The sequence below is a fragment of the Prunus dulcis genome, chromosome 1, assembly GCF_902201215.1.
Source record: "Prunus dulcis chromosome 1, ALMONDv2, whole genome shotgun sequence".
In the NCBI taxonomy this organism is placed as follows: domain Eukaryota; kingdom Viridiplantae; phylum Streptophyta; class Magnoliopsida; order Rosales; family Rosaceae; genus Prunus; species Prunus dulcis.
In genome coordinates, this window is record NC_047650.1 from 3,938,326 (window position 1) to 3,955,079 (window position 16,754).

At 37.7% G+C, this 16,754-nt stretch overlaps 2 protein-coding genes across 2 annotated transcripts; both read right to left on the reverse strand.

Annotated features, from left to right (window-relative positions):
• Positions 1-74: 74 nt before the first annotated feature.
• On the reverse strand, positions 75-2,143 carry LOC117618610 (glutathione transferase GST 23-like). Its single transcript, XM_034348257.1, has 2 exons — positions 1,737-2,143; positions 75-635 (listed from the first exon to the last, which is right to left on the reverse strand). The coding sequence occupies exons 1-2, from the start codon at positions 2,049-2,051 to the stop codon at positions 276-278; spliced, it is 675 nt and encodes a 224-aa protein (XP_034204148.1). The 5' UTR covers positions 2,052-2,143; the 3' UTR covers positions 75-275.
• Positions 2,144-6,297: 4,154 nt separating this feature from the next.
• LOC117618591 (probable glutathione S-transferase) lies at positions 6,298-7,383 on the reverse strand. The gene is made up of 2 exons (XM_034348234.1): positions 6,894-7,383; positions 6,298-6,807 (listed from the first exon to the last, which is right to left on the reverse strand). The coding sequence occupies exons 1-2, from the start codon at positions 7,200-7,202 to the stop codon at positions 6,436-6,438; spliced, it is 681 nt and encodes a 226-aa protein (XP_034204125.1). The 5' UTR covers positions 7,203-7,383; the 3' UTR covers positions 6,298-6,435.
• Positions 7,384-16,754: the final 9,371 nt, after the last annotated feature.

Here is a 16,754-nt window from a genome sequence, read left to right on the forward strand (position 1 = left end):
CTGATTTTTTTAATAAGAAAAAATAAAATTACAACCCAAATCCTTTTGGGCAAGCAGGTTTAAAGAGGTCGAAATAAAAAGCATTTACTACATAAAGGGAACTCAATTTCCCACAAGTGTAATTTTCTGATGATGTGATACATGATGGACTTTAGTTAAAAAGATTGTTTTATGACATTGATTGATCATGATAAACATTGGTCCATACTGAGCATACAAATTGAAAACAAAGGAATTCATAGAGCATACAAAATATATGTATGACTTGGTAGGTTTCAGACTTGATCAGGGACACGAGATTTCCTCAGGCGTGTCATATGGGCCAGCAATTTTTGGTAGTCAGGAAGGTTGTCTTTGATCACAGGAACTTGCTTGAAATTCTGAACCCATGCATGCAGCCGAGGCAAAGTGCTTGCCTCCAGAACCTTGACACCAACCATTTCTTCAATGGCCTCAAACCAGTGAGGCACCCAACCATGTGTTATGTCTACTAAGCTTATAGTTTCACCCCCAAAAAACTTATTGTCTCCGAGGCCTTGCTCTTCCAATATTTTCAGGGTTTCCAATACTGCTTTTATTGTCGTTTCTCGCTCTTCCCCGGCAGTTAATTCGAAGAATGCACCAAAAATGGGAGCCTGATAAATAAATTCAAAGTACATAAGCACTTGTATTGATTTTGTAATGCAAATTAAAATTTTAAACTGATCATATATAGCTATTTGATATGGTCTCGTAGCGGACAAACTTATTTATCAAATTATATGTTCACCATATGATGTGTTAGTATTTCATTTATATATTCAACTATGAACTCACTTTAAACCTCGTTTAATTCTTAAAAATAAGATACCAACACATCATTTAGTGAGCAAATTTGGTTCTCTATCCTTTGTTTTACAAGTTGGCATTACTTATGGCCTAGCTTTTTAACATATGTGTGGGAGTCACAATGATCCAATGTTACATTTACGATGAGGAGTCATTCTATAGTGGCAAGACCTATTGCTATGTTGCAAGAATTCTGTAGTGAGGGCCTTATATATGGCCCTTAGGTGAGGCCCTATTCCTTAACTGTTGGATTAAATTGGTTAATTATTGGATCAAATTGATTAATTGTTAGATCAAATTAGTTAACATGATCAAACAATTAAGATATATGACCTCACCTAAGGGCCATATATAAGGTCCTCATTATAGAATGACTCTGCTATGTTGATGTATTTGACACCAGGTCTTGGGCCCCACTATTTTCAGGTCCAATGGCAGAGTACCCCCTCTCAAGGGACTGAAGTCTCTTTTTTCCCTTTGCAATAACATTTCATTACGAACTACAAAGAAAGAAACTATAAATAGAGTAGATGTAACCTAATTATGAGTGAACCACTAAAACATATGTTTATGTGTCTGTGATTGTGATTCCATCATCTTAATCGGAATCAACAGACATCAATTTAAAAATTAAATCCGAAGTTTGGTCATATGCTTGTTAACAAACTGAAAATTAAATTATTGACCAAAAAAAGACTCAACATCAAACTGGTGAAATGAAAAAAAAAAAAATTGAAAACCGTCTGCGTAGCATATGCAAGAGTCTTCTTTAGCAAACTAGATCATCAACAACATAATAGATTTCAACCCAGTAGTCTGTCTCAAAAATTGAACTATAACAAACAGAAAGAAAAAGGAAAAAAACAGATGATACAAAAAGTGATGAAATGAAAATGGAAACTACGCACCTGATACACATAAAATTGGATCCAAAACCGCGCGGAGGCTCTTTCGTGAGCATCTTGAGGCAGCAGACGATAATTCCCCGGCCAAGTTTCTTCGATGTATTCAAGGATGACAGAGGACTCGGCAATCGGCTTGCCACGATGAACAAGCACCGGGACCTTCTTGTGAACTGGGTTGAGCTGCAAAAGCAATTCACTCTTGTTTGAAAGGTCTTCTTCTATGTACTCATATTTCACACCCTTGAGCTTTAGAGCCCATATCACTCTGTAAACATATGTGCTTGGCCAAAACCCTATTAGCTTCACTTCTTCTTCCATTGTTGATGTGTTGAGGTCAAGGCAGGAGGCTCATATATTATAGCAGTCTAAATTTTGGTTGCTGATATAATACTCTCTGAATTTTGTCTTGGCTTTAGTGGTAATTTGTAAGTAAGACAAAATGAAATGTTAGTCCTGCAGCTGCTTGGAAAATGCATGAAAAGTGACATGCCCCGCCCTTCCTAGTTTCTTCTTTTATGCATCTCTTTTTTTATCCCTCCTTTTTCTATCTTTTTTTAAAGTTCTACATCCACCGAATGGACCTTATCCTTTTCTTTTTGGGCCAAATGGTCATTTGTCTCTCTTTCTCGTTCTTCATTGCTCGCTGATTACGTTACAAGAAAATTCTTCTCTAATAAATGTTGACAGAAACTACTTATTTTCAAATAGGACAAAACAAAGCCCTTCAAATTTCAAACCTCCCAATTTTATTTTATTTTGAAAAAATGTGATTCCTATGGAGCATGTATATGTCACTATGTGGAATTTACACAAAGCTGGTCAGTCCTGACATTGAATATCTATGTGTGACTTGGAAAGGGTAGAAAAAGAAAAGTTATTTACATTAATGCCCTTTAAGATTTTTGGTATTTTCACAAAATTTTAATAGGTTCTGAAAATTATACTAGGATTCCTGAGGTTTCAAATTATTTTTACAAAGCCATTTTGTTATTTTTTCCTCCAAAATTCCTAATGCATAAAAAAATTTTCTTCACATAACAAAAGTAATAACTTCAGTACCTTTTTTTTTTTTTTCCTTGTTTGGGCACGCTCTCTAGCTAGCTAGGAGAGCCATGCTATATATTAGGGTTAGGTTCTCTTTTGCGCTCTACCGTCACTGTCGCGTTGATCTTGGAAGTGTTGGCCTTGCTTCTGTCTCTCTCTGTTCCAGAGCGATAGCTTTTCCTTTGCTCGTCGTCTTTCCCTCTTGGTTTAGAGGTGATCATGTTTTGTCGATTTGGGGTTCACGGCTAGGGCTTCGTGCCCTAGCGTCATCACTGCGGTTGCTGTTCACGGCTAGTGACAGGACCCACCCCGGAATTTCCTAGAAACCGAAGCCCGTCTTTGTTTTGACATCTACCCGATGCCGGGCCCACTTACGAAGAAACCTGGACTTTCTACCAAAAATTTGGCAGAGTCTCCCCTGTAATTTAAGCAAACCGAACAAAAATTTTCAACCTGCAACATACATAAATTAAAAATCCCAACCAGCAGCATGCTTTCATAATTCAACAAGTCATACAAAATGGCCTCCGGCCTCACAAGTAAAATCTACCATAGGCGATAACAGAGCATCTACTGAATTTAGATTACATAGTGTGGAAAGTCTAATAACTGGGGAAGGTACTTACATAGTGTAATCATACAACTTCTCACAACAACCCCTCATAATCAAGTTCTACCACAACGCACTACAACAACCCAAGTATCTCACCTATAGAAAATATATATATACTCCCCCAAAATCCTTATAAAACACACTCTCGATACCCAAAATGCCAAACTTACAATATATTGCCAAGCGCTATACAAACATCATATTCAACTCAAGAATATAATATATTCAATAAGTCATTAAAACATTATGCAAAAATCTTTCATCAATAAAACCATGCATATGATTGAAAACAAAGTCCACTCACAAATATTCCCACGCTGCTTGACCACGTGAGGGTCCTGCCTGTTGAGTACGTGCAGTCAAAACACCTATTTCGAGATACGAATTTTAATTAATATAAAATTACGTCGAAGAGAAAATCACAAATTAAATACTTAATTTCCCAAATTCCCAATATGTGCACGTTGAAGAAGGCATCCTAAGGTCTGATTACAGGTCTAGGAAACGTTCATGATTTTAAGGTTATCGCTAACTCGCAAACTTTGCATTATTGAATCGGAACATCCGGGGCTCCGATTCATAATCCGTAAAGTCCCATACGGTCCTAGGAATACCTAGAACAACATATTTTAATTCAGAAAAGATCTAGCGGTCACAACCTATCGAACCCGGATAACGCACAATATGCGAAAATCCGTTATATAGTCAAACGACATCCGAATTGAGATCCGCGAATTCCTATGCACTCGTGGCAACCTAAGGATCTCATCGGGTCAAATTGCAGCTTCACCAACCTTGCCCACGCACCGCCGCACGCGCCGGCAGTGGGTGTGTGTGTAGAGTAATTTCGGTGACGGAAAAACTCCACACCCGAGCTCACCCTTCCTATCCTAGCTTTTACTCAAGGTCAGGATCACTTTATTCAACTACGGGAAGGTCCAATTCGGGCGGCAATTGGCTGGAATTTCACTTTGAAATCCGGCCAAAACCTAGATTTTCTAGACAACAAATCGGTCCAAACCTATACAACAGTCAGCTAGAACTCGAAAAATGGATGAGAAACCATACGTCACTCACCAGGTTTGGGCGGAGGTGGCTGCGCGATGACGGGAAAGCTCTGGTTCAAACCAGTCGAGCTCGTGGCCGAAGTTCGTGGTTTCCAACGGGGAAAACTGGCTAGCCTTGATCGGGACGTCGAGACGAGTAGATCGGGACCGGTGGCGTGCCTGGCCGCGGCCGGTGCAGAGAGAACCGAAGAGAGAGAGAGTGTCGGTATCGAGGAGAGAGAGAGAGAGAGAGAGAGAAAACTGATCGCGCGAGGAGAAAGTGTGTTGAGGTGAAAAATCTGATTTTTACTTTAACCCTTTTCAAAATAATTACAGTTTTGCCACTGATAAAGTTTTGCTCGTAACTTTTTCGTTACAACTCTGATTCAAGCCTAACGCATGTCTACGAATTCGTCTCAGTACCACTTACCCAGAGATACCATTCGTGGTCCCAAAATCCTTACGGATAAGAAAATGACCAATTTACCCCTATTCTAAGGGTAAATTCGTAATTTATTTTAAATCAATTAAAATAGACATTAATTTTGGAGTCGGGGTGTTATAGCTAGGGCCCTTTGCCCTAACATCGTCACTTCATCCACTGGATTGCCCTTGGGTATGTTGTTGGGTCTTATTTGCCTTAGTGTCGCTGCTATTTCGTTTAACGCTGCTCCATCTCCACCCTTTCGGTTGAATCTCGGCTTTTGTTTGGTTGTGTGGTTGTATGTTCTTGTGGGTCTACAGCCTTCGTGATGGCTTGGTGGTGAGGGTTGCGATAAGGAAGTTTTGCGAGGTGCTGGTGGTGCACGCTCGGAGTTTACAAGTGGTTGGCTTTTAGGCTTTTCTTGGGTAGTATGGATCTGGTGCGTTCTAGGATCCTCGGTGTTAGGCATGGTTTTTTGCGGATAGGGTTGCTGGTTGCAATATCTGTACCCATCTCTCTTGTTTTCATTTTTTTTTTTGTTTTTTTTGTTTTTGTTTTTTGTGGTGGGGATTTGGGATGCGGTGGTGATAGAGCCCTTACTTTTTTTGAGCAATATTTCGAGCAACACCTTGTGCTCATGGATTCTCCTAGTGCGTATAGAATTTGCATCGATGAGTTTGATGATAAGGCTTGGGGTTGTGATTTGTTTCTTTCTTTCTTTCGAGTTCTTTGTAGCAGTCCAAAGTGGCATGTGTTGGATTCTCTTGTGACATGTGTGATACTCTTTTCCACCCTGGGGTTTGTCCCATGTGGTTTTCCTAAGAAGGTTTTAACGAAGCCAATGTATTTGTGCCGGTCTTTGTATACCTTTTTGGTTTATGAATGAAATCTTATTCTCAAAAAACTTCAATACCTTAATTTTTGAGGTAAACTTTGTCATTTGAAGAAATGTTTTTTATGACATCAATCGTTTTTAATGGAAAATTACTGAAAGGGGTTTTATGAAAACAATTTCAAACCACAAGAGGTGTTAGGGTAAACTTTGAAATCATAGGGCCTCGTTTGGTTCTTGGGAAAGGGGGCTTAGGGATGGGAAATCATTTACTTTCCCATGTTTGGTAAGTCCAGGCATGGCAAATCATTGTCTTGCACATGGGAAATGAATCTCCATTTCTCATCCCTTGGGAAATGACATGGGAAGTGATTTCCCCTCAAATCCGTTCCGTGAACCAAACGGGGCCTAAGTATAATTGTAGAATTACCATTTAAGTTCCATGATTCCAATTTCTTTTTGATTTCCCTATCTAAATAGAATTACCATCTAGGAACTGGCTTAAAATTTCTTTTTTACTCAAGGGCAATGGGCTTGTAGTTCAAGTGGTTAAAAGTCTTCCCCCAATATCAATTGTGTAAAATAAATATAAGAAATTCATTTTATTCCAAGGGCACTACTCCCTTTTGAAACAGAATAATTTGGTACATGAAGTTGAAATTGGATAAAATAAGCACACAATAATATTATACACATAACATATATGAGCCATGACCATATGCAAAAAGCTATAGCCAATATGACTACTGGGCAGTGCTTTTGGCCAAGACAAACTTCTCTCTTGTATGTTTCACATAGTCAAGCAGTCTTCCATGATCAGGCAGGTTCTCTTTGATCACAGGCGCTTGCTTAAAATTCTGAGCCCATGCATGCAAGCGAGGCAGAGTGCCTGGTTCTAGCACTTTTTTCCCTACTGCTTCTTCCACGCATTCAAACCAGTAACTCAGAGCTCCACAGGCAATGTCCACCAGACCAATAGTGTCGCCGCCGAAGAATATTTTGTCTCCAAGGACTTGTTCTTCCAAGATTTTTAGAGCTTCATGCAACTCTTTTGTTGCCTTTTCTTGTTCTTCATCCCCTACAGCTCGAATATATGCACTAAGGCTGGGCCTTATCTGGAAAGGAGAACAAAAAAAGAAAAGATCGATGTCAATATGTTTTCAAATTCAGAATCTCCTACACGTAAAATGTAATTAATTACCTTCTCTACTCCAAATTGTATCCAAAATCGAGCAAGGGCTTTTTCATGAGGATCTTTTGGAAGCAATGGCTTCTCTGGCCATGTTTCTTCGATGTATTCGAGGATGATGAGGGACTCAGCAATCGTCTTGCCGCCATGGACAAGCACTGGCACCTTCTTGTAAACTGGGTTGGACTGCAAGAGCAACTGGCTCTTGTTTGAAAGGTCTTCTTCTATGTACTCATAGCTCACACCCTTGAGCTTTAGAGCCCATATCACTCTATGAACAAATAAGCTTGGCCAAAATCCCAGCAGCTTCACTTCTGCCATTGTGTTGTGGTGAGATGTTTGGAACAAATGGGTTTTAGAGTCTCTCCTCTCTTGGTGCCAGATAAATTCAGTTATACATATATAGAAATATGTCGCAATCTCCTATGCTTGGGCGATAAGTTTCAAAGTTGAAAATGGAATAAACAAACCCAAATGTTTAAAATGTCTTCATTTCGATGATATTAAATTATGTGCTCACCTGACCTTATAGCTTTTCATGAGTAGTTAATTAATCACCTTTGTCGGTCTTATCTCTGAACATTTCTAATTACTATCAATAACGTTTTTTTTTTTTTTTTTTTTTGGGTATTGACATTCAACAACCCAATTGGTAATGGGACAAATTCAGAATTGTTTAAACTACTATACAAGGCTTCCTATTTTCAATGTGAACAAAATTACACCAAAAGTGAGATTTTAGGAATAATAGATTTCTGATGTAAATACGTGTTATTTATGAGTTTAGTGTTTGTTGACTTTTATTATGGGAAAAGGCTTGGCTACTTAAATTTGAGGAGGAGCTAGTCCTTACAACTAATGTGACTTTGACACTTGTTAATTTTGTTAATACTATTTTTCATTTTTTGTTGAAATTTTATCAATATTGCTTGAATTTGGCAAGTGTCAAAACTCCATTGGTTTTAAGGAGGAGCTCATCCTCCTCAATTTTAAGGAGTCAAAGCATGCTCTTTATGACTTGCAAAATGTTGTGTTTTGTACAAAAAATTACTTAAGGTGTGCAGTGTGTGCGTGCAATATTCATGGCTATCAAAAACTTGCAATCTTTTTGCCTGCTAAAAAGTTAAAGCCCAAACTAAAAGTTTCCATTCCTTTCAAAATTTCTTCTCTTCCAGGAAAGAAATACAGAATGGTGAGCTAGTAATTTCAAACAATCAAATCAAATGAATCATTTTATCAGGGCCTTCAAAAAAAATCGAACTTTTATTAAAACATGAGGAGGATACATGTTGATTTTTCGTTTCACATAACAAGCACCGGACCAAAGAGGAGATTGAATATTAAATTCTCATTCATTATTAATTCCAGGTATGGCATATATTATACTGTTGGTCGCTCCAGTTATACATGCATGGCCCATCTTCATATACAACCCAATGACATTTGCTACAAATTTTGTTATCTCTAGCGTCAACATATATATCGAACCAATGAAATGCACCTGGCCATTCAAAACTGCAGAAGAATAATGTCGATGTGATGAAGATATTAGGTTTAAAGCTGAATTCATATGAACCCTTAGGTTGGAGCACATGGACGCCGAGATCATCGTCCTTGGATTTACAGTGAACGGTGAGGGGCTTGCCTCCCTCTAACTCACTTGTGACTCTCACTTGCCTTGTCTTCACTGCACCAGACGTGGGGGTCATGGTGAGCAAGAAAAGTGTCATGGTGATTAGTAGCACCACCGAACTTCCATTGAAACAAGCCATATTCTAACTCTAGGTTGTTTGAAGAAATTAATTTTATCTTTGTGGAAAAAACATACCAGTGGCAATTTGCTAGTGTCCTGTCGGTATATATATATTTATGGATAGGGTTCTTTGAACCTAGTTTGAATTTGATGGGAATAGTAATAAGAAGAGACGAGCAAAGAAAAGAACAGTAATAATGAATTTGTCTAATAAAAACGTAAAAGTATATGTGGTTCTCACTTTATCGAATTATATATACAAATGAAATCCTCTCGTTACGTTTTTGGTAATTTATTATTTCATAAAAGGAATTTTATTAATTTGAAGAATCTTTTATGGGTATGTAAGATCCAATCCAATCCGTCTAAATTGACCGATCCAATTCAATTTAATCAAGTTTTAATTAATTTCGATGATTAGGCGGATTGGATTACATAATTCCAAAACCGACATGATTGGATTGGATGACAAATTTACTTGTGAGAATCCAATCCAATTTAGTTAGTTTCATGCTTATTTTGCTCATTAGGTAATTTTCATTAAGAAAATAGTGCCTTTTTCATGAGGATCTTTTGGAAGCAGTGGCTTTTCTAGCCATGTTCCTTCGATGTATTCAAGGATGATGAGGGACTCCACTGTCACCTTCTTGTAAACTGGGTTGTACTACCAGTGGTGGACCTATTAAGGCGCAAGGAGGTGCAGCTGCACCTTTTCTCGCCGGAAAAACCATTGTAGGCGCTTCAAATTGCCCATTTGCTTAGCTGGTGTACAGATTATCTGAAAAACCATTGTAGGCACTTCAAATTACCCATTTGTTCAGCTGGTGTATAGATTACCCTATTTGGATTCAAACAAAAATACTAGAAAATCAAATTCCCACCAAATCAAAATATGAAAAATCGGTTTTAGTGCAAAATAGATTTAGTCTAAAAATGATGGCTCATTAAGTCATTATATACTTCATACTAAAATCCCATAAAATCAAGTTTTCTTATTTGATGTGTAAGGAATAAAAGCCGCCAAAAATTATCTTCAGAAAATGATTATTCCGAAAAACTTTTTCATACTTAGTCTCAATATTTTTACATAAAATAATTTTTCATGTATGATTAGTCTCAAGCAACTGGCTCTTGTTTGGAAGTCTTCTTCTATGTACGCATAGCTCACATTCTTCGCGAAATTCTATAGTGAGGGTGTCATATATAGACTTTTCATGTGGATCTTCATATTAGAGCCATATCACTCTGTGAACATATGCCACCTACCAAAATTAAAGAGGTTGTATTCAATTGAGATTTGAATGGATTGTTGTGAAGCTTAAAAGCACAAATGGTATTCAATTAGGATTAAGTAATCAATAAAAGTCGGGTCCAATTGTGTAATTAAAATCTAATTACAAATATTTTTTTTAATAAATAGAATAGCCGTGCGGCTATACTCACCGGCGGCATTACCAGAGTCCCTTTTTTAAATGGTATAGCCGTGCGGCTATACTCTTTACATACTGTGGCTATACTCTTTACATACTGTGATTTTTTAATTATTTATAATGTTATAAAATAACCTGAGATATATGCGGATATTGAGCTGTACGTAAAATAGATAAGACACAGCTTTTAACGATGTTCGGCTATGCCTACGTCCTCGGAGAGCAGCAGCGGTAACCTTTCACTATAAAATGATATGGCTACAACTTTAGTGTTTACAACATATGTGGCTCACTGAATTTTCTCTTTAGGAAAATTTGTCTATGCTTTCTCTTCTCTCTTTTCTTTCTTTTTTTTCTTCTTCTACTTCTCTTTCCGTTTCTCTTCTTATTTATAGGCTGAGAAAATCACTATTCATCACTATTCACCCGTGACAGACAAACTCTATCAAAGCCGCCAAATGAACAGTAATGAATAGTAGTGGGCTCCACACCAATACTTTTACAACACTCCCCCTTGGAGACCACATGTCCCTAGATTGGTTGCTTCATTCAAACCTTGCATGAAAAAACCCAGTGGGAAAATCTATGCGAAGGAAAAAGAGTACAACGTGCATATGTCCTATGTTAGGGGACTCTTGAATGCTCCCCCTGATTTTGCATGCTCCAACTTGATTGCTTGCAGAGTTGTCGTAATCCGATGCCATGCACTAACTTTTGGAAAGTATATTTCGGCAATGATTTAGTGAAGAGATCTGCCAGGTTATCACTTGAGCGGATTTGTCCGACTTTGATTTCTTGACTCTTCTGGAGCTCATGTGTATAGAAAAACTTTGGTGATATGTGTTTGGTCCTGTCACCTTTGATATATCCTCCTGTGATCTGAGCAATACAAGCTGCATTGTCCTCATTCAGAATTGTTGGAGTGTCTGTTGTTGAGGGTAGGGCACATGTGCTTCGGATGTGATGAATTACCGATCTTAACCAAACGCATTCACGACTGGCTTCATGGAGGGCAAGTATTTCTGAGTGATTGGAAGATGTGGCCACTAATGTTTGTTTTGTTGACCGCCATGAGATCGCAGTTCCTCCACATGTAAATACATATCCAGTCTGTGATCGTCCTTGATGTGGATCAGAGAGATATCCTGCATCAGCATAACCAATAATACTCTGGGCATTGGTCAATTCACTGGAATAGAATAACCCCATGTCTGTTGTCCCACGAAGGTATCGTAGAACATGTTTGATGCCGGTCCAGTGTCGCCATGTTGGAGCAGAACTGTACCTTGCTAACAGATTTACTGGGAATGATATGTCTGGTCTGGTACATTGTGCTAGGTACAATAAAGCACCTATTGCACTAAGATATGGTACTTCTGGACCAAGGACCATTTCATCACACTACTACAAAAAGTGAAAAAGACGACCATAAAACAACGACGTTCTAAGTGAAAACCGTCGTGGTTTTTAAAAAGACGACGGTTCTAAAAACACCGTCGTGTAATACCACCTTAGACAACTAAAAATGGAGATTCAAATGGCTGTTCAAAAACAACGACGTACCTAATTAAACAACCGACGCCTATTTGAAACAGATTTCAGCAGTGTAAAATCAAAGCCAACAAAGGACGGCAGAAGTTATGAATCGACCGACGTAGAAAGTAAAGACGACGATTTCAATAAAAGCCGCCGCTTTTACTCATAAAATAACACGACGAGGTTTTCGTATAAGACGCCGTATAATTACAAACAAATCCACGGCTTTAAAATACAAAATATCGCCGTATTAAATTAATGTACAACGACGAAAAATATAAATATATCGACGCCATTCTCGTATAGTTCTACGACGTTATCTTTAAATCTTTAACGTCGTATTTATTCATTTTATACGTCGTAACTTTAATTTAAACCGTCGTCTTAATAAGAATTTTTGTTTACAATTTTTTTCTTTGATTTTCTTATCCTACGCCGGTAGATCTACTTAATGACAAGAATTGAAATAACCACGACGGTTTATATAGAAAACCGCCGACATAATCAGATTTTTCTGAGATCCCAAGGGTTACGAAATCTTACCAGATGGGAACTCTGTTCCACATCATAATCTTAACAGATGACACAGATTTGCAATCAGAGAGACAATTTTTTCGAAGTTGATAAAATCCACGTCGGTTGTATTAAACTTAACGACGTTTAACAAAATAATCTACGCCGGTAATTATAAATCTACCTTAATATAAACGACGAGAAAAGCATTGACAATGTCTTCATCATATCTCCCAGCAACTACTGATTCGATTGCTCATGCTTTAGAGGCCATCTGAAGCCATTTCTATTTTTTATCGCATTCTTGAAACCCATCTTCTTCTTCTGAAGCTCTACGGATAAAGGAAGAGGCTATCACAAATCTGACGGATCTTCTTAGTAAAGAAAATCAAGCAGAGGATAAGGCACATCTGATCTTCAGATTTCCCTGAGAAGCGAACTTTCCTTCGACAGCGAGGGGAGGCCAGGCTTGCATCTCTTTTGATGGAAAGCAAGGAGTATTCAGAAGCACTAAGTGTCCTATCAGGCTTGATCAAGGAAGTGAGAAGGCTAGTTGACAAGCTTCTTCTTGGGGACATAGATTTGATGCGAGTAAGCTCAATTTCTCTTTGAGAAAGACATCCAAATTATTGTCTTTGAGATGTGAGAGACAGTGTCTCTAAGAGAGGAAGAACTTGGAACCCTAAATTTTAACCGCGAAAATGAATGAAAGCGACAAATTTATAGAATAAATTTTTAAAACCAACGGCGGTCCGAACCAAAAACCGCCGTTTAAATTGTACAATCAACGTCGCTCAAAAAATATATTACGTCGTCTTAGTCTTACTTAAGACGACTAAAAACGACGACATAAAAACAAAAACAGTCGTTGTTTTTATATTCTTTTTTTATTTAAATCTGTCATCCAAAAAAGAAACTTTACATATTCCTGAATATTAATTTCCTTCATTTTAAATTTCCTCCGAAAAAAAAACTCTATTTATAACGCACTGTAATTGAAAAATAAACTGAAAAGTCACGGGAAAAAAAATTCTATTCATAATTTAAAAATTCAAATCCACGTCGGTTTTATATGTAAGCAACTTTTCGTCTACTTGAAAACAACGTCGGTTATATTAAACCTAACGACGTTAAATTAATGATTCCACGTCGCAAAACAAAAATTGCGTCGTTTTAGTTAAAAACGACGAAGTTATATGTAACCGCCGTATTATTTTTTTGAAATCGTTTTATATATTAGCAACTTTTCGACTTACACATGCACAGTTTCCAAACCCGATTAAAAATTTCAAACTACAAGAGAAAACTTTTCGTCTTTTTTCCTGTCAGAGCACCGTCAGAGTATCTCATCGTCTTCCTCTCGTCTTCTTCGTCGTCTCTGAACGCAAAAGATCGATCTTTTTCCTCTTGCTTTCATTGCACGCAAAAGGTAAGCTTTCATTTTCACTATTTTGGTTACTGTTTTGCATGCTCATACGTTTTTTGTTTGAAAAATCTTTTTACCTTTTTTTCTGGCCAAAATCATTTTACTTCTTTCCAAGTTTGATAAAATATACAGACAAAGAGGGAAAGTTTCCAACTTTGAAGACAACTACCTCAACTAAATAAGACGACGGTAGCTTCTTATTTACGTGGTTAAATATGTAGACCACGACGTTTCGTCAGTCGTTCTAGCGTCGTCTGAAAATTGACAAAGTTGTTTTTAAAATAAAGTCTTTTTTTATTTGCTTGTTTAATTGCAGGTTTGATTTCTCTGAACAATGGTTTTTGTTTTTCCCTTATTTGATAAAATATAAAAAAAAAGAAACTAGGGTTGGTATCTAATATAGACGACAGTCTGTCTTATTGTTTTACGTCGTGTGAATGTTAATACCACGACGGTGTATTACTATTGACGTCGTATGAAAATCAATAACACGACGTTATATAATAATGGTTTTACCACGACGGTGTATTACTATTGACGTCGTGTGAACATAAATACCACGACGTTATATAAATAATGGTTTTAAACATTTATTACGTCTGAGATTATTTCATTGCGTCGTTTAAAATCATATCATAAGTCGTATTTTATTAATAACCGTCGTTTGTGTTCTTAATCTTTTCCTGAAATATTTTCACTTGCAGTTTTGTCCGTTAAAATGGTTTCTCAACAACAAACTAAGGATTCTGGCTCCAAGAAGCTTGGAATGGTAGCTCCTCAAGACAAGTCTTCGAAGGAGATGAAGTCTTCGAAGGAGATGAAGTCTTCGAAGAAGATGAAGTTTGCTTCATCATCTGCTGAGACAGAACCAACCAGCCAGACAACAATCTCTGATGATTCAAAGAGTACTGGTCGAGGTATGAGCACAATGCCTCGTGTTGTGAAGAGAAAGCTTCAGAAACCGAGGCCAATTGTTGAGTACAATAAAATGGGGAAAGGTATTGGCCAAGCACATATTGAAATGCAGTCGTACATTGGTGTCTTGGCTCGCTCCAGAGTTCCCCTTGTGGACAAGAAATGGTCCCAAATCCCCAAGGATGTTAAGGAGCAGATATGGGAGGCAGCTGACATGGCTTTTGTCGTAGGTCAAGGGGGCAAGAAATCTGTTTTAGCTTCAGCTGCCAAGAAATGGAAGGATTTCAAGTCTACACTAACGAGGCATTATATCCTTCCATACACCAATGACAAGGAGAAATTAAGCCATCCCCCGGAAACATATAAATTCATAGAGAAAGCACAATGGGATGCCTTTGTAGCTTCAAGGCTTTCCAAAGATTTTGAGTCTCTGCATTCTCAACATGCACAGATTAGGGAGAAACTCGAGTACAATCATCGATTGTCTCGAAAAAGATATGCTGGATTGGAGGATGAATTGGAGGAAACCATGCCTGGGGTAGAAATTGATCGATCTACCTTATGGAAGAGAGCTAGACAAGACAAACATGGTAACATCCCCGATCCAAAGGTGGCAGAGAAAGCAAAATTAATTGTAAGCCTACTCACTCTGTTTTAAATTTTTATTAAACTGTGAAAAATTCTTATTACGCCTTATGTTATATTTTTTCGTCGTGTGAATGATATTACCACGTCGAAACTTTTAAAACACGTCGTTAAAGGTCTAATTAGGAATCACTACTCTGTTTTCTTTAATAATAGACGTCGGTGGTTCATTTTAGCGTCGTGTGAATTGTATTACCACGTCGACACTTTTTAAATAACGTCGTTAAAGGTCTAAATAGGAATCACTATGTTTTCTGTAATTATAGCATAAGACGTCGGTGGTTCATTTTCGCGTCGCTTGAATTATATTAACACGTCGAAACTTTTTAAATAACGTCGTTAAAGGTCTAAATAGGAATCACTATGTTTCTGTAATTATAGCATAAGACGTCGGTGGTATGACTACCGTCGTGATAAGTTATAATAACGTCGGTTTATATGTTATTGCGTCGTGTGAAATTTTATAATACGTCGTTTGTATATAAATAACCGTCGTGTGTTTTTTGTATATCTTTTTTTTAGGATGAATTGCAGAAACAAGTCTCGGAAGGCAAAGTCAGAGTAGATGGCAGCAAAGATGTGCTGACCATGGCTTTGGGCCCCGAGCATCCCGGCAGATTGAGAGGAGTAGGTGCTGGGATTTCCCCAAGGCAGTATTTCAATTTACCCAAACCACAGAGGGTTAGCTTTGACGACCGCTTGAAGGAGAGTTTAAGAGTTCTCCTTCAAGAAGAGACTAAAAAGATGGAGGCTAAGGCAAGGGAAGAGGCCTTAAAGATGGAGGCTAGAACAAAACAATTGGTAGAGGCTGAGAGGGAGCATTTCCTGAGTCAGCTTTCCCAATTAATTCCCAATTTTGATCCAAGCATGCTTAAACAAAGAATTAGCCAAAGCCCCAAAAATCCTATGTCTGACAAAGCTAGCTGCTCTGGAGGTGAGGTGAAATCCCTCCATTATGAGGATGATAAAGCCAAAAATGGGGAACATCAGCAAGAAGAAGAGAAGGAAGAAGAAAAAAAAGATGAAGAGAAGGAAGAAGAAAAACAAGATGAAAAGGAGAAAGAAGATGAAGAAAAGCATGACGACAAGGTATGTTCACATAACTTTGCCTTTTTTTTTTGTTTTTCAAAATTTCAGACGTCGATATTTTTCTTTAACCGTCGTTTGTTTACAACTTAGACGGCCGAATTGTTTTTAAGACGTAATAAAATATTCACCACGACGGATTTTTCACCGTCGTTTAAATTCTTTTCAGACGACGTTTTATTCCTTAAACCGTCGTTTTTATTGAATTACCACGTCATTTTTTTTATTTCTTTAAACAGGTTAATGAAGTTGGTGATTATTCAAATATGGAGGCGCCATCTTCTTTAAAAAGCCTTTGTCGTTATGTGGAAACGACACTCCTTCCTGAGGATAAGCCCCTGCAATTTACAATTGATAAGGAGGTGTTTGGTGGTGATCGCGATACCTTCCTCCTGCCTGAAGATATTACACAATTTGCAGGCATGGAAGAAATTGGAGCTACTGTGGTTGCTGTATATATGAGGTTCGTATTTCTAAAATAATACGTCGTTGGTTTATATATTGCGTCGTCTTAACTAACTAACCACGCCGTTAGTGTGTACCGTCGTGATAAATATATTATAACGTCC